At 41.9% G+C, this 21,842-nt stretch overlaps 1 protein-coding gene and 1 long non-coding RNA gene across 2 annotated transcripts; both read left to right on the top strand.

Annotated features, from left to right (window-relative positions):
* Window positions 12,050–14,968, top strand: LOC110431828. The gene is made up of 3 exons (XR_002449293.1): window positions 12,050–12,416; window positions 13,138–13,312; window positions 13,766–14,968. It is a non-coding gene; the product is annotated as an uncharacterized LOC110431828 (long non-coding RNA).
* LOC8057201 (tubulin beta-3 chain) lies at window positions 17,675–21,546 on the top strand. The gene is made up of 3 exons (XM_002466670.2): window positions 17,675–18,234; window positions 20,161–20,430; window positions 20,521–21,546. Exons 1-3 carry the CDS (start codon window positions 17,841–17,843, stop codon window positions 21,192–21,194), a joined length of 1,338 nt encoding a protein of 445 aa, XP_002466715.1. The 5' UTR covers window positions 17,675–17,840; the 3' UTR covers window positions 21,195–21,546.

Genomic DNA, 21,842 nt, shown 5'->3' with positions numbered 1-21,842 from the left:
AACAAAAATACTACTATTTATATTTTGTAAAATTTTTTGGAAGTAAACAAGGCCCCGGAAGTGCGCTGTGCGGCAACAGTGCAGTGCAGTGCAGCAAGCAGTGAGATCGATCTCCCGGCCCCGGCCCCCGGCTGCACTTGAATGCATGCATGCGCCCTGGGGCCTGGAACTCGTGACTCGTGCCAGCACCAGCACCAGCAGCAGGAGTCGAGAGATCTCACGGAATCCATGGCCGATCTGGCGACTGGCGTCCGCATGCATGCTATGCTACTGACGCTTTTCGGCTTTTGGCCGTCCAGCGATCCTGTTTTTTTTTTCTTTTTCATCAGCGGTAGTACTGTCTTTTTTTTTTTGACAGGAGCACGGAAAGATACCTGTCGCTATAGCGAGCTCAGTTATTATTCGTGCGACCAACGCAGGATCGGACTTGAACACGTCCATTGATTGCACTTGCACATCCATTTAAAGAAACGGTTTGGATTGAACATGAACTACTACTACGTGGGCTGGCCTTAGGCCTTGTTTAGTTCCGAAAAAATTTCGGATTTCACTATTATAGTACTTTTATTTGTATTTGACAAATATTGTCCAATCATGAACTAACTAGGATTAAAAGATTTGTCTCGCGATTTACAGACAATCTGTGTAATTAGTTTTTGTTTTCGTCTATATTTAATGCTTCATTTCGAGGTGAAAATCTTGAAAACTTTTTGGATTTCGAGGTGAACTAAAACAAGGCCTAAAACACATTTCCAGGCACTGCCCTAGGCCTTGTTTAGTTCCGAACTGTAGCATTTTCGTTTGTTTGTGACAAATATTATTCAATCATGGCCTAACTAGAATCAAAAGATTCGTCTCGTGATTTACAGCTAAACTGTGTAATTAGTTTTTGTTTTCGTCTATATTTAATGTTTCATGTATGTGCCACAAGATTCGATGTGACGGAGAATCTTTAAAAAATTTTAGTTTTCAGGGTGAACTAAACAAAACCCTAGTACAAATCGAGATGTGAAACCAGCCACACCTTCCATTCCAAAATGATTCAGCGCATGAGCCTGCATTTACTGCTTCAAAATCTCAAGACCCATGCATCCATAGAGATTGCAAACTCAGCTGCGATCGATCCCAGATAGAAACGCGATCTGGAGTAGTTCTCCTCGCTCGATTATATGGTGTTGCTGAACTAAGATACGAGGTTGTACGATTGTGCGGAACCGAACGCCGGCAAAGGTCGTGAAGCCGACGCCGTGGTACTCGCTGCCCGTATCCGCCGGCCGGAAGAAGTACGTGACAAGGACGCTGAATTCCATTCACAATAATCACATTCGGTACAGCATGCACCAGCTTATATATGTACCGATGACGAACGGCCGGCCATCGGCCGGCCGGCGGCCGTTCGACGTCGTTGTTGCACGGGTGGGCGGCCGCCCGCTCAGGGCGTGACCGCCTACGTGACGCCCCTGCAATGCTAAAACTACACACCGTTTCTATATTTATTAATTTCTATAAACACTATATATAGAAACTATAGTTTCAATTGATAGTTTTTGTAAAATATTTTTTATCTAATCACATTCATTCTTTCTATTTTCAGCCAATAATATCACTTCATGTTTTGGATTTCGTAGACTCAGTTTCTATGATTTTTACTTTCTCTTATTAATAACTACCTTGCCACATCAGTAAAATTCTTAAATGACAATACAATTAATATCTATAAAAACCATGATAATTTTTGCATTAGGAGTGCCCAGAGCAGCTCCATCTCTCCGCTAGTGGTCTCGTGTACTACTACTCCCACTGGCGCATGTGTGTCCCGTGTTCTAATCTTCGATGATATATATATATATATATACACACAAGTGGTAGTGCAGTTGCTTATCTTATTTTGCTCCTCCATTGGCCGTCGCTTTCTTTTTATCACGTGGAGCACATGGTCCACGTACACCAATGCAACGTTGTTTGCCTGCTCCAACTGAACAATTCTCGTACGCACAGTACTCGTCTGATAGATGGATGGGAGTAGTATACTCGACGACTAGCCCATACGCATCATGCGTCGTCTCATCATATCATAGCTAGCTGTTCTACTTGCGCAGGCACGCAGCAATGCAATGGCTGCTGCAAGAAGATTCAATTCCGTGATGTAGAGCTCACACGCTATCAGCAGCACGCTTCTTCTTTTCTTTTTTTTTGGTTGTTACGGAAACAGCTTGTTTGATTCATTGGCTTAAGAAATACTTCATCCGTCCCCAAATACTGCTATTTTTAGCAGATTTCAGACAGATTAGTGTGAGAACAAAAGACCATTCTACCCTTAATTAATTTAGGTTCCACCATTTAATCATGCACGTTAAGCCATGATTCTCTAGTTCCAACGAGTTGCATTTAATGTCAACTGAATAGACTCAACCAATTACCATGCGCCAAATTACTACTCCCTAGAAGAAATTAAATTAGTTGGTGAACCACGCAAGTTCCGAGGATAATTAAATGGGCTGGTGGACTGAGGGCCTGTTTAGATTTGAAGTTTTTTTGCCCAAAGAGAAAAATTTTTGTGGAATTGGGGCCTAAGAACTAAACAGGGCTAAAAAATTTTGGGGCCAAAATTGACGGCAACAATGCACGCACTTCCATAGAAGCCCATCAATGACAACTGCAACTGTATGCAGCTCAAATTGTCATTGGTGGGCTTCTATAGAAGTGCGTGCACAGTTGCAGCCTAAAATTTTGGCCCCAAATTTTTTTGGCCCTGTTTAGTTCTCAGGCCCCAATTCCACAAAAAATTTTCTCTTTAGGCCAAAAAATTTCAAATCTAAACAGGCCCTGAGTATGCTAGTAGAAATAGCAGTATTTGTGGACAAAATTTTCTCCTAAAAATAGCAGTATTTAGGGACGGAGGGAGTATACTACAGTGCTACTAATCCTCAGTTCCTAATCCCGATCGACGGATCGAGTGAACGGAACCACCTCTCACAACAAAAATGACTAACACTGATTCTTTTTAAAAATAAAAACATTATTAGCTGACCATAAAGATACTATGGCCTCGTTTAGTTCCGAAAAAAATTCGAATTTCGTTACTGTAGCATTTTCGTTTTTATTTGATAAATATTGTCCAATTATGAACTAACTAAAATCAAAAGATTCGTCTCGTGATTTACAGACAAACTGTGTAATTAGTTTTTATTTTCGTCTATATTTAATGCTTCATGCATGTGTCGTAAGTTTTGATAAGACGGAAAATCTTAGCCTTATGTACTACTACTACTCCTACCTGTCGCTAGCTTAGGTCATTAATATCTGCCACCATACTACAGAATTAAACATGCCTCATTAGTTTCACACCGTTTAAAGTCACGGCTTGGCTTCAATGCGCGAACTGACTTGTTTTCATTTCCGAGGGGACTTAATGACCCAACAGTACGTCTCCAGGTTCTAGTACAAAGCAATGATGAATTAAAAATAGTTTTTAAATATGTAAATACAATTCTCAGATTTTAAGTAGTCAAAAAAATACAGTTCTCAGATTTTAAGGAGTCAATAAACTTCGACTAAATTTATATTAATTTTTTATAATAATTTTGAAATATATTTAGTATCATTATCAGATTAGTTATAGATATATTTTCATAATAACTTTTTAGAGTATAAAGTTGGGTAATTTTTAGCTCGATTAATCGGCACAAATATCATAATTGCATTTTTTTTTCTTTTGGATGAGAGAGTAGCACTACAGCTAGCTGGACCATATACGGAGTACATGTACATGAGAGTAGTACGTGCAGAGTACTTCGCTTACAATTACAGTAGTGTTTTGAGGACAAACTCAAATACGCAAATTTCATTCATTTCCACACTGGGCCACACACTTGCAGTGTTGATGATATTTTATATGTTGTTCATATCCCCAGAAAGAGCACGATTCAAGTAGTCAAGATTTCATTCATACCCACAGAAAGAGCGCACGATTCAAGTAAGGCAAGATTTCATTCATTCTATACTTTGACTGTTAAATAATAAAACAATATAGATATACGGGCAACTTATGATCATCTCCGTAAATCTATTTTACTTGGCCAGCAAGCTGGCAACAATGCTAGTACGGCGGTGCTTATCCTATGGATCAGCTGTTTAAACTCATACTTGAAAATACTGTTCACCTATTTATTAAAGCATGGTCAATAATAGAGCCAAGTGCTTGGCTATAAGCCAAGTGATTAGAGCCAAATTATACAACAAGTTGTCTCATGTTTGTCTCTAAAACACATTCTCTTTTCTATTCCTTCTCACAACACTTGTTATTTAGAGCCCACCACTACCTATGTATCCATGTCGCAATTTTTTACTTTTTAGTCTTTGTTTTGAAAAAAATTCATATTTAGCCCCTTCTGAAACTTAAACTCATGTTTGGACCTAGTGGGTCAGCGTCAGGATTCGTGGCTCCGAGGTTACACATCTCGGCGCCACAGATCTTGGCTCCGAGCTCGGAGCCAAGATCTGTGGCTCCGAGGTACCAGCCACGTCATCGCCACGTATGTTGTCACTTTGTACGTGAGTAACCACCTCGGAGCCAAGATCTATGGCGCCGAGATGTGTAACCTCAGAGCCATGAGTCCTGGCGCCGACCCACTGGGTCTAAACATGAGTTTAAGTTCCAGAGGGGGTTAAATGTGATTTTTTTTAAAAAAAAAGGCCAAAAAGTAAAAAATTAGGTATCCATGTCTAGCTTGGTGCTTATATAAGAGCCAAGCTATCATCTCTCATCTTATCTCTCATCCACATCAGCATTAGTTTAGCTATAAACCCATTATTATACCTGCTCTTATTAAAAAATATTGATAGTCAAAAAAAATATATGATTTATAAGAGAAACTATCGGAGCCGAAGTTTTAGGATATGATGCTGACGCAACCTCGCAACCGCAAGCAAGTCGATAACAAGCATATGGACATGTAATTGAAGTTTAGTAGCTATTTATTTTGTTTCTTTACGATTCAGACCAGACCAGTTGTTTAAACCCCCACCCCTCTTCAACAATGCATTATCACAAAGTCTGATAAGGCTGATCTCAATGTATATTTTATGAGTGTGTCATGCACATTAAATAGGGTGCCACATAAGCAAAATTGTTGACTTGGCGGAGTCATTAAATAAAGAAGTTTCATTAGATGAGAGAGGAGTTTCATCCCTATAAAATTCATATGGCGGAGTAATTTATAGTCTTGGTAACTGTGTCATGAAACTATGCATTGAGACTGAAGCTAAGGCCAGTCTTAGTGGTGAGTTTCATAGCGTTGTTTCCAAGACTGTCATGTCTGAAACTTGAATGAAACACCCACTCTCAATGGAGAGTTTTATTTCATAGTTTCATGAGCATTTAATTTTAAGACTTATAGAGAGTTGGTAATCGTGCCAAGAGAGTTTCATCTAGATAAAACTTATTTCTTCTCTCTTTTCTTAAATACACCGGCATGTCACCAAAAGAGCCTATATGGCAACTTATTTGATGTAAATAAAACTTATATAAAATTCTTATTGAGACGGACCTAAGGCCGCCATGGGTACTGCTACGGTTGTGCTTATTAACTCGCCACTATTATTGCTGATGCGGCATGCATAGCCCACCAGCTGAAACCGTGGAAGTGAGTGAGCAGAACTGGCTCTGAATCGTTGTTGAACTATATCCATATATCGATGCTATGTTTGAATACAAGTATTAAATATAAATAAAAAGAAATTAATTATACATTTATATGTATTTTATGAGATAAATTTTTTAATCTAATATTCTAATTACCTATGATTAGACACTAGTTACTATAGTTATATGTGTTATACTATTCAAAAAACTTTTTCTTTTCACAAATTAAACACGACCAAAACTACTCACATCATAGGCCTTGTTTAGTTCATCATGAAAACCAAAAAAATTTTCAAGATTCTCCGTCACATCGAATCTTGTGGCACATGCATGAAACATTAAATATAGACGAAAACAAAAACTAATTACACAGTTTAACTGTAAATCACGAGACAAATCTTTTGATCCTAGTTAGTCCATGATTGGATAATATTTGTTACAAACAAACGAAAGTGCTATAATACCGAAATCTTTTTATTTTTTGGATAATATTTGTCACCATAGTCATACTGCAGGTCTGGTGAAGAAACCAAGGACAATAGTGCAGTACAGCATGAATGCATGATGACGAAGAGCAGAGCGCGAGCCCAAGCGCACCTCGACGTCGTCAGTGGCGCCATGACGGACAAGACCGCGGGAGGGAGATGGGATGCGCCGGGCCGGGCCGGGCCGGGAGCAAAGGCCTTGTTTAGTTTCCCGCCCAAAATTTTTTCATCCATCTCATCGAATCTTTGGACATATACATGGAACATTAAATGTACATAAAAAAATAAACTAATTATACAGTTTGGTTGAAAATCACGAGACGAATCTTTTAAGCCTAGTTACTACATGATTAGCCTTAAGTGCTACAGTAACCCACATATACTAATGACATATTAATTATACTTAATAGATTTGTCTTGCAGTTTTCTGATGAGCTATGTAATTTGTTTTTTTATTAGTTTCTAAAAATCCCTGCCGACATCCTTCCGACACATCCGATGTAACATCCAAAAAATTTTTATCTCCAATCTAAACAGGCCTAAATCCTTGGTGCGGTACTTGTTGCCGCCAACACCGACAGTCCTTGAATGATGACCGTTTGAGGCGGGCCACACGATCACCCGACGTGATCCGTCAGAAAAAATATTGACCTGGCCCAACTTTGTAGGCCTTATTTATTAGTTCCTGATTTAAAAAAATAGTTTCTAAAAATTTTGTAAAATTTTTCAGATTTCTCGTCACATCGAAAATTTAGACGTATGTATAAAGTATTAAATATATATAAATAAAAACTAATTATACAGTTTGTTCGGAATTGACGAGACGAATTTTTTGAACGCAGTTAATCCATTATTAAACAATATTTGTCAAATACAAACAAAAATACTATAGTGTCGATTTCCAAACTAAACAAGACCTTAACGTACTCGTGCATTGACACATTGGTGCACTCCAGCCATCACCAAGATACTCGGCTTTAGTTCGGCTTGTAATGTATAAAAGACGCATAACTGCGGTACAGTACCGGGACTATGTGTAGCACGGGCAGCTAACAAATTGAAAATGATAGGACAGTAATATGTGCACACGCGTACATGCGGTACGTTTACAAAACTGTGGCGAGCTGCCGAGCTGTACGGCTGTAGTAACTGAAAATTAAATGTGTGCTTCAATTCTTTGTGTTTAAAGGTTACCGGCCGTTCAATTTAGGCCTTGTTTAGTTACGAAAAATTTTGGAAAATGGACACTGTAGCATTTTCGTTTGTATTTGACAAATATTGTCAAATCATGGACTAACTAGGCTCAAAAGATTCGTCTCGTCAATTTCGACCAAACTATGCAATTAGTTTTTATTTTCGTCTATATTTAATACTTCATGCATGCGTCTAAAGATTCGATGTAACAGAGAATGTGAAAAATTTTGCAAAATTTTCTGGAAAGTAAACAATGCCTTAAGAAGAAAGCCTAGAGATGGAGTTAATTAAAGGGAACTTTGCTTTTTCTAAACGGGACCAAGAGTATCTCCACCAAATTGAGAATACTCGAACCGCAGATCCTCTTTCTCAATCATTTTTTTCTCAACCTCTCAAAGAAAGAAAAAGAAGCATGGATTTTTCTCGATCCCCTTTCTCTCCTCTTCTATCACTGAACTCTAGGGCCCACAACAAGTAGGTCTTGCTGAGGTAGGAAGCCTCCACCACCGTGCCGTGCGTCGGCCACGTGGTGCGTGCCAATTGGGACTTCGCCGCCAGGGCTCTGTCCTTGTGTCCAAAGTTTGACTGGGCGCTAGATATGAGCAACGGGCTGGCCCGGCCCGGCCCGGCACGACCCGATAGGGCACGGGCCCGTATGGCCCGCAGGCCACCGGCCCGTGCCTCCACAGGCCACCGTGCCTGCCTGACGGCCCAGGCACGGCCCGTGGGCCGATTTTCGGGCCGGGCCGGACCGAAAAGCACGAGGCCCAATAGTCCTTCGGGCCGGCCCGTGGCTCGCTATATGAAAAATACCAAATTTAATACAGAATTTAACAAAGCATAAGTACATTACATTCAAGTCATAGATATTAATACTTCACAATTCACATAACACAATATACTCTCAGATCATATTTCACTTGCCAAAAGTCACAAGTTTCACATGTCACAGAACCTGATACTTCAAAATTCACAAATTTCCTAATACCGGGCCATTACCGTGCCTACTGTTAAAAACGGGCCGTGCCATGCCGGCCAGCGGGCCGAGGGGTCGGCCCAAGCACGGCCCGCTACGTGCTTCGGGCCGGCCCGGGCCCAGTTAAGATCGGGCCGTGCCGTGCTCGGGCCGGGCTAAATCACCGTGCATTGGGCCGTGCCTTTGGCCCACGGGCTGCATGCTCAACTTTACTGGGCGCTAATGCTTTCGGACTTCTGTGTGGCATGAGAGAAGACGAGGGGGAGAAAGTATTAAGGAAGAAGAGGAATTTTCAGCTCATGACATATGGATCCTACGTATATAGGAAATAGATTTTTTTTCAATCTACTAGTTAATCTCCTGTACTAGGTTTTAGGGGATTGAGGAAAAACGAGATATGGTGAAGATGCTCTAACAAAACATTGCTGTAACTCAAAAGGCAGTACTACGTATTATTTATCAGTACTATATCTACATACTCCATGAATAGGAGTATACGATCGATCGATCGCGTAAAAGATGAACAACAGGGAGTGAGAAGACTAGTCAGCGAATCATGTCACGATACGTCCACATCAGGGCTGTGCAGCAATGAACACTTGGTCTGCTTTTTGATACTGTAGTATACAAGTGCAATGAGCTGCAAAATTAAATCCGCAATCATCAATTAATGACTCTGCATGGTGCATGCATGCAACCATATCGAATTATCGATCGTACGCCAGTACTCCGCACACACTCGATTCAATGATAGTAATAATTAACACGATATGATTTGAGTGACTCGTACCGTACGTATGCGGCAAACACCTGTCAGTACTGTCTGAGTGTCTGTCTACACTGTCTACGTGCAGTACGTAGGAGCCGGCCGGCTGCGTGATGTTACATGCACATCGAGCGATAAGTGTGACAAGCATATTAATTTATTTTATAAATCGTGCTTTTTACTAAGTAAATTATTTTTTTATAATAAATTAGTAAACAGTATTTTCAGATGTAACTTTTCAGCGAGAGACAATGGCTGAGCGATGGAAGCATCCGACCGTGAGACATCTGATAGCATGCATGCTTGCATTCAGGCACTGTTTGTGACGCAGTTTAGTTTGACGACGGACGAATCAAGTAATGGTCGGATGTCCCCAACAGCTGAGGAGCAGTAGGATCTGTGAACTGTGAGGGCGGGAGTAGTGCACGGCCGGCCCGATGGATGGCCGGCCGGCTGCGGGCTGCATGCCGTCCACGGACCACGGAGAAGCATATGCTCGCAGTGAGCCGTCCGCGGCTCCAGGCTGCGCTCAGCTCAGGGCAACCTTAAGTAGCAGGACCAGTCCCTGATCGACTGCCAGTTGAATGCACAGTTTATGCACTGGTATGTATGAACAGGCATTTGCATTTGCAGTTACTGCTGTAGTAGTACGTCATAGTGGTGGTGACAGACTGTCAGGATGTTTGTATATGTCACTCCTTCCTGACATTCACAATTTTTTTTTACTATTTAATTATTTTTTATTACCTCACTCTTCACTCTTCAGGCCCAGGCGCCCAGTAGGGTGTTTGGTTGAATATGTTAAAGTTTAAGAGTTATTGTTCTATTTTTGTCTTATTTGGCAATCAATGTCCAATCATGGGCTTAAAAGATTTGTCTCACAAATTACTCTCTAACTGTGTTTTTAGTTTCGTAAATAATCTATATTCAGTACTCTATGCATATATTTAAATATTTAATATCACAGGAGTTAAACTTTACCAATGCCCCCTTACATACCTTGAGCACAGTAGGCATGCAGATGCAGTTCGGTTTGGTGGTGTGGTTTCGAGACTGCTTGGAAACGGGCCTCGCTGTGTTCTATCACTTCTGGTACCGCAACGGCAGCGTCATCTTCCAGGCCCACAATCAAATTTGGATGCACAGCTACATATGACTGGCCCAGCAGTCCAAAAGGAACTAGGCCGGCGGCCCAAGGCATGCGCCTAAGCCTCCAAAAAATATGTAGCCCAGCCTCTTTGCCGTCTTGCATACTCCGCGGAAGCCCATTTGTTTCTGTTTATATTAGAGAAGGAAAAGAAAAAAGAAATCCTATTTACCTCCATCTACTATTGCAATTGTCCAATTTTCTCTCTATTTTGACCTTCCTCAACTTTAGAAACCGTTATTTCCTATCTTAGGTGGTTTCATGGTGGTTTTGCTTATGTGGCGCCATGTTAGAGACGGTAAATCGAACTTAAATGTTTTTCAGAAAGAAATCCTAGAAATAAGTTTTGAAAATCTTAATATTTTTACATGCAAAAAATAATACAATTAAATATCTTACAATCTGATTTGATCTTAGTAAATTTGTTTAAAGTCATGCTCTATCTTATAATGTCTAGCTTGAAATTGTTTTATTTTTTATAGACTCGTTTTGATGCTTATTTACTAGTACATGCTCTCGCTATCTATTATATTAGTTGATGTTGATCATCCAAACTACATAGAAGTGCCAGTTGAGCATCACCTGGACCGCGTGTGCGACAGGGTTCATGTAGCTATGCAAGTATGCATGCTAACATAACTATTTCAAAATTTATCAAGTGCAGCGACCAGCGCTCACCCTACCATACATACGTAACCCTAACGACTCTCCACGGGTGCTTCTACGATGTCGAATAATCTACATCGACTAACTATAATAGATAATAACGAGAGCTACTACTAGCAAATAAGCACCCAATTAAGCCTATCAATTCAAGCAATTTCAAATTAGGCACCATGAGATGCAACATTTTTTTTATAAAAAATAAAACAAGTTTCATAACTTTTCGAGCTAAATAAATTTTCCATGAATTTTCTAATATGAACCAAAATTTTATTACGTTCATTTTTATTATTTTCCATGTAAATATACTTGGATATTTTTTTACAAAATTTTTAGATACTTTTAAAAAAGATATCTGCAGTCTGAATTTTCAACTTCGTCCAATCTACCCCCTCTAACATGGCATCACGTCAGTAAAATCACCCAGGGTGGAAAAGCAAACCATTTTAAATGTTGAGAGATTAAAAAGAACTAGTTTTACAGTTCAAGAAGAAAATTCAAACTATCGTTGTAAATTGAGAGGTAAATTGGACTTCCTCTAAAAAATGATAAAGAAATGGATACTGTGCTGAACGGCCCCCCTTCCTTTTCAGCCGTATGGGTCCACGAGTGGCCCTCATGACCCCTCTTTTTATACAGCTCAACGGCTCCATCCATTAGTCAGGCATCCTATTCATCTGGTGTTGTTTCGCTTTTGATTGGAGAGGGTGAAGATAGGGAAATGCAAAAAAAAAAGATACTGAATGGGAGATAATTACCTTGGTGGCTTGGTGTGGAGTTTAGTACTCTTTTTATTTATTTGCAAATCATAAGACATATACATACTATACAATATACTCCTACCTTGGAGTTGGTTGGTCCAAATCAGACAGAGCATGTGGTTGTGCATGTGGACTCGCTGGGTTCGATCGTATCGGCAGAATTATTGGTTGGTGGTACTCCCCATTTGATCACTAGTATAAATGATTGACGACGATATATATCTCAAGCTGAAGAACACAAGAATATAATATCTACCTGGCAACATTGCTAATGCTACCTTCAATCTCCTATACAACTAAAAAGACTAAAGAGGGGACATTGTTTTGGTGCGGCATTTGGTTTCGTCCTGCCGTGCTCGGTCGTGCGTCCCCTGCGTCTCCCAGCGTCTAATCTAAACTTGGAAACCGGCGTCCCCTCCCCATCCCCTCCCCTCCCCGATCCCCTTCCCCTTTCCACCGTGAGCAGCCCCTCCGAGGACAGCGGGCATCGCAGAGGCATTCTCCCCCTCGCCTTCCTCCCGAGACGCAGCCTCTTCGCCCTCCGCCGCACAGGACGACGCTTCCGAGCACACTCTCCTCCCACGCACCGGGACTCCCCTGCGCCTCAGTGCCCTGAGAAGTGGCGACCTCGCCTCGGCACTCGCAAGCGCAACCCTTGTCGCCACAGTCACCGCCAGTGGCCTCTTGGCAGCAGGAGGCAGCGTCCATGGTCGGGGGCGTCGATGGGAAGGAGAAGCTGCGCCACGGAGGAGAAGCTGCGCCAGCGGCAGGCCGTCTCAGGTAATATCTGTACTCGCAATTTGGTCTCCATTCCAATTTACAAAAGAGCAGTGGTCGGAGGAAAGGGGCGAAGAGCAGTCGCAATTTGGTCTCCATTCCAGTTTTTATTTTTTTATTGAGGCCTCTATTCATCTTAATAATGATCAGTGGGTCAATGTAGAGATTAATATTACTTTTGATTTTGGGCAAATTTATTGAGGCAATTTAATCATGATTGTTTCGATTTTCTCCTGGGATTATTACATTTTAATTGATGCTTTACGATGATAGGAACTGTAGTTTCATATGTTGCAGACTGTATAACTATAATTGGTTAGGATGGGAATCAGATTCATTAGGACCTTATATGTTTTTTACCGGAACTATGGATTGTTCAGAATGCGTATATCATTCTTTAGTACTATATAGATGCTTTTCTACAAATGAGACTGACAGTGAAGGAACAAAAACGCTATAGTAAGAAAACTAACAGCTTACCTGCTTGAGCAAATTAGTAGAGCACGATACAAAAAAGTGAGTATGGTCTTGTTCTAACTCAACCTACCCTGGTACTTGCTTCCCTGATTGTGCAAATCAGTAGATGGTTTCTCAAAGAATGAGAAGGTATACTGTAGCTCAGTCTAATGCATTTAGAGGCTTGATTCCTGAGAATATTGTGTATGATCTAAATAAATATGGTTATGGATATTTCACTTGCACATTCTGGATTCCTGCTCTGCAGATAAACACAATTCATCCCCCGCCATCCTCACCCTTGCCATCATGTGCTGCCCTCACCCTTGCCATGGAGCCGGCGGTGCCTGCGCTGCTGGTGGGGCTCGGCAAGGACGACCACCGCGAGGGGCTACACCCGACGCCGAAGCACATCGCCAAGGCCTTCCGTGACGGCAACCAAGGTATGGCAGACGCACGGCTTCCACTTCCACTTCCTCCTCCCCTGACTTCTTGGATCCGTTAATAACAACCGTCTCAGTGCTTTGCGTGAAATACCGCTACAATCTGGTGAACCAACGCCACAACCCGCTCATGTGCATATGGACTCGATCTTGTAGTGTTCCTCCCCAAGGACTGCAGATTCATGCCTGTTCATTTACCCCTAATCTTTCATCATATGTCAGTTGTGGTTGTTGTCAAATAAGAAAAAGAATAATTTCAAAAGCTTATCAGGAGCCTGCAATGTGATTTCTTGGCCATAGATCTCGTTTTTTGATGTCTTGCTCGTCGTGGATTTGTGTTTTCTTGTTCATTTCTTTTGTTTTTGTTGGATTGCACGCTCTGCAATATGCTTTTCTTGCAGATCCTTTTAGTCTTCTGTCACTCTTTTGCTAACATGGTGAATTGATTTTCAGATCAAGAGTTGGAGATTGTGCTGCTCTGCTAAAAGTTTGAAGAAGGTGAAGTTGTGGTGTTTTGCTTGTTAGAGTTTGCACTTTGAGTTTCTGTTCAACTGCTCCTATGCGATTGTTGTCTTCTCAATCTGTCTCAACAACCATGGCTGGGCAAACAGGCAAGGTAATGAAATGAAATATGATAGATAAGAACTCAGTAGGTGAAGCAACAAAAGAGAAGCTACTGGCGTCTTATCAGCAGCAAGAGTCTCCAGCTTCTGTGATGGTCTGATACTGATGGACAATGATTCTTCAGTTGTCTCTTTACTTCTTTAGTTTCTAATAATGATGAGTCACCGGTTCTAGATGGGGACTCTGATGAGTTCAAAGTGGAGGAAAACTTGGATGGTAATGGGAATAAGGAAAAGAAAACGTCTTAGAAGATCAGTACAGGTGACGACTTTGCTTCTTCATAAGGCCATTTTTCATCTAAAAGGTACTTTTACCATCTCGTCACTGCTCTCGATAATACTTGTTAGCCTGTACTCTATGTTTAGCCTATGCCATCTTATCATTGTTTCAGAATAACTATTTTAATATTTTCTTTTATGCTCGTGTCTCTAATATTTACATAATACACAATTCCTTGAATTTGTCACAAGATAGTTATGAGACTCCAGGAATGCTGCTCCACCTGTAAAAGTGACAAATACTTATACTGATGTCCTACTGGGCTGTCTCAAACTTAGTCATGCCTATCACTTATCTGCATTCATTTGCTTTCAAGTAACATTACTTGTATTCTTGATATATAAACTTGTTTACTTATCAGTTGGAACTGGGCTGCTTGTATCCCTTACAACTTCTTATTCCAGCAACAAATCAAAGGAGAAACTAGGTCAAAAGGTATTAAAATTCTACACATTCACTGAAGCGATATCTGATGATTTTTGTTGTTACAGTCTGGCGTCTGGCCCGAAACCGTGAAGCTGCTAGGAAAAATAGTCTAAGAAAAAAGGTAGAAGAGAAGCAATATTACCCATGTGAGAGGCACATATATTTGAATCTGTATATAGGATGATATAGAGATATGATGGAACTTATTCGTAGAATTATTAGTGCACGAAAGAAATAGATATACTAGAGAAAGATTACAGTAGAGTTTGTGAGCCTACGACATCGCACTCTCTGTGACTATATTAATTTTACGAATTTTGTTTTTTATTAAATGTCACTTTAATAATGATATTTAATTTCACTATATTATTATCTTATTATGCGACCCACATGTTTTTAGTATAAATGTTTTGTTGTCCCGTAGCAACGCACGGGCACGCTACCTAGTCAAATGAAAAAAAAAATAAGCAATTTCAGTGTGACAGTGCTAGCGATCGAATGCGACCATGGGCAAGCGACATCCAGCTTACCAATTGGCCTGTCGTGTGTACACCAGCTGTCTTTGTAAGTACGTTAGCCCATGCAAGTCAGGCCATTTTGGAGATATTATGTTATATGTATGTGCAACGATCTCTTTTTTACATTATACACGTGACAGGACGCTAGTAGGATCATTACTGCCATTTGCCCTTTTCCAAGGGGGCTTAAACAAAAGAAAATGAAAATTTGTACACGCCGACGACGGTGGTTTGGACTTTGGAGTTGGACAATTGCTTGGCAATGTTGGCAACCAATTGACCATCCAGCTCTGGAATGCATCCTCGTCTTGGCTCGTGTTTGCTACCAGCAGCACTGCTAACAATGACCAAACAAGTAACCTTTTGGATAGTTCATATATAATTTAGGAAAGTTTGGTTGGCCAAATTCGGCATGCAAAAAGCAAGCTAGCTCTCAACATAGTACTGTAATCTCCTTTCCTTTTCCGGTGGATCTCTCTTGCGTTTGACGATTATCATTTTCATGCACCCATGATTAGGCGATTAGCTTACGCATTAGGAGGCATGGTCCCATGTTTTTGTAGAATGTTATTTTCTTTGACAAATTTAATTATCAAACAATCATTTACTTTAAGACAGAGAGAGTATCTTCTAAGTGCTCCCTCCATTTTAAAATATGAGTATAAGGATTCTAAAAGGACACTAGAGTGTGCTATGCCATCAAAATTTCTTACAATATATCATTATTTACTACAAATCAATGTCATAAAGATCTTTGGAATACTAAAATGTCCACATATTTCGGTACACTAAACATACATATGATTTGAGTAATTGTTAGTCAAAATCTAGAAAAATTTGATATTTTAAAATCCTACAATAAACCTAATAAAATGAATGGAGGTAGTACTCCACTACGTGTACTCCTCTATTGCGATTGTTAACACTTACCACCGAATTTAGAGTGTTCTACTTCTATCTAGAGATGTTGTGACCACTGCCACCACTTGTTGAAAAATGGAAGATCAAATATGTCTCATGTATAACTATTATATTGGAAAATACCACAGCAATAATGTTTATGAACACTATAGTTGTCATATCGTTTTGGTTTTGGAAAAAAATATAACCCCATTGCCGTTAATTTTTTTTTATGATTTTTACTTTCGTAATAAGTCAAAATGTTCCTCACTTTGATCAAAATTATGGATACGTGTATCAACAACTATGACACCAAAAAATGCACTATATATCAATACATATTTTATGGTGGATTTAATGAAGCTAAGCTAATATTTTGTTGTATAGATTGGTGCATTTTTCCAAAATGTGATAAAAGTAAAGAAGTTTGATTTGTGACAAAACTAAAATTGATAACCTACGTTTGAAAATTGAGGGTGTGTCCCCAGGTAGAAGTTGTGCTGTCATCTTGAATTGGAAGCGTTTCTATTTTAGTTGTGAATTGTAATGGTAACTGTCTTTTGTTTTTTCATGTGTGTAAGTGTGTTTATTACAAAAAGTGGAAAGTGTTTGCTTCTACCATTTAAGCGGCTTTATGTTGGGTTCAAATTAGTTAATGTCAAGTTGGAAACGTTAATGTGCATTCAAATGCACATACTACTGTACTATCTTTTTTTTTATCTGGCTGGAAACGAATAGCTATAAATGGAAAGTGACCCTTGCGAGGAATGTCAACGTGAAAAGGTTGGGGGGGGGGGGGGGGGTCATTAGTACTCTTGCTAATCTATTACTTTTTCCATAACTAAATTTTGAAGCATTTTCTTATGGAATGTTGACCCTTGCGAGGAGTGTGAACGTGAAAATGTTGAAGGGACATTAGAACTATTGCTGATTTACTTCTTTTTTTTTTCCATCACTAAAATTTGAAGCATTTTCCTTGGGTTGTCTTGATAAAGTTTTAATTTGAACATGAAACTTATCTTCCATTCTTTAATTTTTTGTGACCCGTGTTTGTGGTTCTAATTTTGAGGTCAACTATAGCACTACTGTATTCTTCTTCGTTTGAGGCACAAACCAAAAGTTGATTGGACATATAATCTCAAAAAAAATGGTTGCACACACTATACAACGTTTGAAAAGGTGATTATTTTATATTTTAAAATTTAAATCAGTGTGCTACATGAGAATCGCACCAGTCTCAATTATTCGATGACCCACAAGAAGAAAAAAAAAGCCGAGGCACGAGGAGGACAGCCAAACGTTGGCGTACCCCACCCGCAGGTCTCTGTTGGACCCACCTGCAGACACCATGTCTACGCTCCCATCTTGTATATTCCACACACCTGGGCCCACGGCTCCACGATCATGATCTGAAGCGCAGTTTTCACAGCGGTTCCGAATGGCATGGAATGGAAAACCGCACCAGCAGCGAAGAAGCTGTAGATACACCTGGTCCATGCACAACCGACGGGGGGGAGGACGAGCTACAGATACCGACAGGTGGGACCCAGACGACGTTCCGATCCCTCCAAACCGGGGGTGGCCAACTGGCCAATATAACTGACCTCCTCCCCACGACGCCCTCCGTCCCACCCGCTTCGGCTGGCTTCTCGCTCGATCGCTCGCTCCCACGCCCCTCGCCTCCCCTCCACAAACCACCACCACCACCGCCGCGATCCAAGACCGCATCCGCGGCGCATCGCGAGAGAGAGAGAGAGGGGTTCGGCAGGTCGGGGGGCAAGATGAGGGAGATCCTGCACATCCAGGGCGGCCAGTGCGGCAACCAGATCGGCGCCAAGTTCTGGGAGGTGATCTGCGGGGAGCACGGCGTCGACTCCACGGGCCGCTCCTCGGGGACCTCCCCGCAGCAGCTCGAGCGGATCAACGTCTACTACAACGAGGCCGGGGGCGGCCGCTACGTGCCCCGCGCCGTGCTCATGGACCTGGAGCCCGGCACCATGGAGTCCATCCGCGCCGGACCCTTCGGCGGCATCTTCCGCCCCGACAACTTCGTCTACGGCCAGTCCGGCGCCGGGAACAACTGGGCCAAGGGACACTACACCGAGGGCGCAGAGCTCATCGACTCCGTACTCGACGTCGTGCGCAAGGAGGCCGAGAACTGCGACTGCCTCCAGGGTATGATATGCACTTATACCGACCTACCTACACATCAATCAATCCCACGCTAGGCTTGGCTAGGTGTTCGGTGTTCCTTTCGTCGATCTCGTGTTTCCTCCGTGGATCGGTCGTGCTCTGTTTCGTGCGTCAACTCTGCTCCTTATGGCATTGCCTGTTTCTGGAATCTGTTTCATAGATCAGCCATTTGAGCGTGGTACTACTTAGAAAAAAGGAATACAAATGCAACGAACACCCGATTTCGTTCCAAATCTGTCACACTAGTTTTTTTATTTGTCACGTAAATTGTAAATCTGCAATCATCCTGCATTTCCGCCTCTTATAGCCATATAGAGGGATCAGAGATGCACGCGATCGTTGGATCAGTCAATGCTTGATCCCTTCTCGTGAGGACAGGAATAGCACTAACACTAATACGCCGGCTTAGCAGCATGTACAGACAGGCCTTGATAGGTAGCAGATCGTCCAGTACAGTTGGTGTCAATTTGGTGAATTTGAACTCTTCAAGGAATATAGATTCAAGGAAACTATATATTTTTATATCGATTTATTGACTGTATCCAAAGAATACCTGGTTTAGTAGCAGGATTCATTGAAAGATCAATATCATTTTTCCTTTTCTGATCATTCTTACTGCAGTAGTACTGTTCAACTGATAATTCCATTGAGATGGTTCAGCATTTATCTGCATTCATCTTGGATGCTTATGATCAGTTGAATGAAATTACTGAAGCTTTGTGATAAGGAGCCAAATATGACAATTTTCTAATTGTTTGCTAGACACACCCACGGACTTAATAATTGCAGATTTGAAGTAGAAACTCGATGCTACACAACATTCATAATATTAGATGAGCTCTGTCATTCTTTTTTATCTTAATTGACCAGTTGACAGTTACATTTGTGTGTGTCGGTGTAGCTATTTTTTAACCAAAAGTAATCATGAGGTTATTGCTTAATAGTTCATACACACACTGCAGTTCTGAAAAGAAGTTAGATTAGACCTGTCTCACCTGTTGCTCAGTTTTTCTCTGCAATCTGTGTACTGCAACTTTGCTAGTGGCAACGGGGCCATGTGTTTTCAACTAAAATATTTATCAGTGGGTACATAGAAACATGATCATGGCCAAGCGGAACTTATTGCCATGCATTTGTTGTCCTCGTACCAAGCTATGACTAGTTAAGCACAGATTTAGCTGGCCAAGTGCCCTGTCTGTGAATGTTAGTTTCATCGCTAGCTATATGTGAAATTTTTACTGAACATAAAAAGACACAAATTGCTGATTGTAAAATTTACTCCTCTGTTTTCTAGACTAGAGACTAGAGATATGGGTTTCAGTACTTTCAGGTACTAATGACCTGGTTTGTCTCGGTTAGAAACCAGTTTTCAGTACTGAAGCATGTTACATCACATGTCAACGTCTTCTTAGGCTGGTGAAAGTTCTTGAGATTATCTCAATAACACACTAATAATGGTATTATCATTCTCTGATTAATGACAATGCTGTACGACCTACCAAAATAAAAAAAGCAAGTATCTAGATCTGCTGCTACTGTAACAGTGTCGGTGGTGGTTGCAACGAATGAGACACTGAGACAGGCTGTACCCAGTGGGCTGGTGGTTGGGAGGATTACTCATGTGTTGCTTACTTGCTTAGTGTATATACTTGCATTATTGCATTTGGACTTGTATGAGGTGAAATGGATTTTAGCGCATCTAATCAAAGCAGCATGATAAAAAACATAAAGTCAGTTATACAATACATAACTTGACACTGTACTATATGATTATTGAGATCAAGTTTCCTGCGGTTCATGCCTTTTCGATGGGCTTTGTACATGATCGAAGTTTGCACAGGTCACAGCGTATCCAGAACTCAAACTGTACGTCTGCCATTGACCTGACATTGCTCGCATATTTGACAGGGTTCCAAGTATGCCACTCCCTGGGTGGCGGCACTGGTTCTGGCATGGGCACGCTGCTCATCTCCAAGATCCGGGAGGAGTACCCGGACCGCATGATGCTCACCTTCTCCGTGTTCCCGTCGCCCAAGGTGTCCGACACCGTCGTGGAGCCCTACAACGCGACGCTGTCCGTGCACCAGCTCGTGGAGAACGCCGACGAGTGCATGGTCCTTGACAACGAGGCGCTCTATGATATTTGCTTCCGCACCCTCAAGCTCACCAACCCTTCATGTAAGCATTATCTCGTTCGCTTTCATGCATGCTGCCAAAATGCCAACGCGCTAACAATTGCCGACGGATGGATCCAAAATGAATGTGCAGTTGGTGACCTGAACCATCTGATCTCAGCGACCATGAGCGGCGTCACGTGCTGCCTGCGGTTCCCGGGCCAGCTGAACTCGGACCTCCGCAAGCTGGCAGTGAACCTGATCCCGTTCCCGCGGCTGCACTTCTTCATGGTCGGGTTCGCGCCGCTGACGTCGCGCGGGTCGCAGCAGTACCGCGCGCTGACGGTGCCGGAGCTGACGCAGCAGATGTGGGACGCCAAGAACATGATGTGCGCGGCGGACCCGCGGCACGGGCGGTACCTGACGGCGTCCGCCATGTTCCGGGGCAAGATGAGCACCAAGGAGGTGGACGAGCAGATGATCAACGTGCAGAACAAGAACTCCTCCTACTTCGTGGAGTGGATCCCCAACAACGTCAAGTCCAGCGTGTGCGACATCCCGCCCGTGGGGCTGTCCATGGCCTCCACCTTCGTGGGCAACTCCACCTCCATCCAGGAGATGTTCCGCCGTGTGAGCGAGCAGTTCACGGCCATGTTCCGGCGCAAGGCCTTCTTGCACTGGTACACCAGCGAGGGCATGGACGAGATGGAGTTCACCGAGGCCGAGAGCAACATGAACGACCTCGTCGCCGAGTACCAGCAGTACCAGGACGCCACCGCCGAGGAGTACGACGAGGAAGAGCAAGACGGCGAGGAGGAGCACGCCTGATCGGAGGCCAACTGATCGATGCAAAGGACTTCAGAGACTTCGCTCCTATGGTACACCAATCGAGACTACACATTCCTACAATCCTACTACTACGTACCTTAAGTATGTACATTCAGTACTGCCGTATTTCCGTTACTGCTGCTAGCTTGTGTGTGTATCTACAGTCGTGTCACTCTCGTGTGTGTTAGTGTTTTGTGAACTTGTGATATACTGTCACCGTTGTCCAGGTTTTGTGCGTATGTTTATTCATATGATGGGATTGCTCTCTGTTCTTGTACGTATATGTTAGGAATATTCATTTCATTGGAAGATTGTTTTGCCTGTACTCGTTATTTACACTCATTCTGAAGTACACGTCCGATTGTCTCTACTCTACTATCTTGCTTTAATTTGGACGCTAAATTGCTCAATGCGCGATAAGTTCTTCACTTTTTAGATAAAGGAACAGAAGGTGCTAGCTGAGGCTCGTGCCTAGCTGTGTATGATAGCTCTTATTTTGACAGCTCGGTGAAGGACTTAATTAAGGGATATTCAGAGGTTGACGAGTGGGTTCAGTTTTTTCGAGTAATATGTAGATAGTATGTTTTAAAGATCAATATAAGTTGATCTTCTAGTTCTCGCAAATATCACCTACACACAACATACTTA

The sequence above is a fragment of the Sorghum bicolor genome, chromosome 1 (assembly GCF_000003195.3).
Source record: "Sorghum bicolor cultivar BTx623 chromosome 1, Sorghum_bicolor_NCBIv3, whole genome shotgun sequence".
NCBI lineage: Eukaryota > Viridiplantae > Streptophyta > Magnoliopsida > Poales > Poaceae > Sorghum > Sorghum bicolor.
This window is presented reverse-complemented; position numbering and strand designations above follow the sequence as displayed.

What these genes read in the sequence shown, in the direction of transcription:
- LOC8057201 (XM_002466670.2), top strand. Translation starts at nt 17,841, where the DNA reads ATGAGGGAGATCCTGCACATCCAGGGCGGCCAGTGCGGCAACCAGATC. An exon ending in GAACTGCGACTGCCTCCAGG is followed by an intron (nt 18,235 to 20,160) that starts GTATGATATGCA and finishes CATATTTGACAG; the next exon opens with GGTTCCAAGTATGCCACTCC. An exon ending in CAAGCTCACCAACCCTTCAT is followed by an intron (nt 20,431 to 20,520) that starts GTAAGCATTATC and finishes ATGAATGTGCAG; the next exon opens with TTGGTGACCTGAACCATCTG.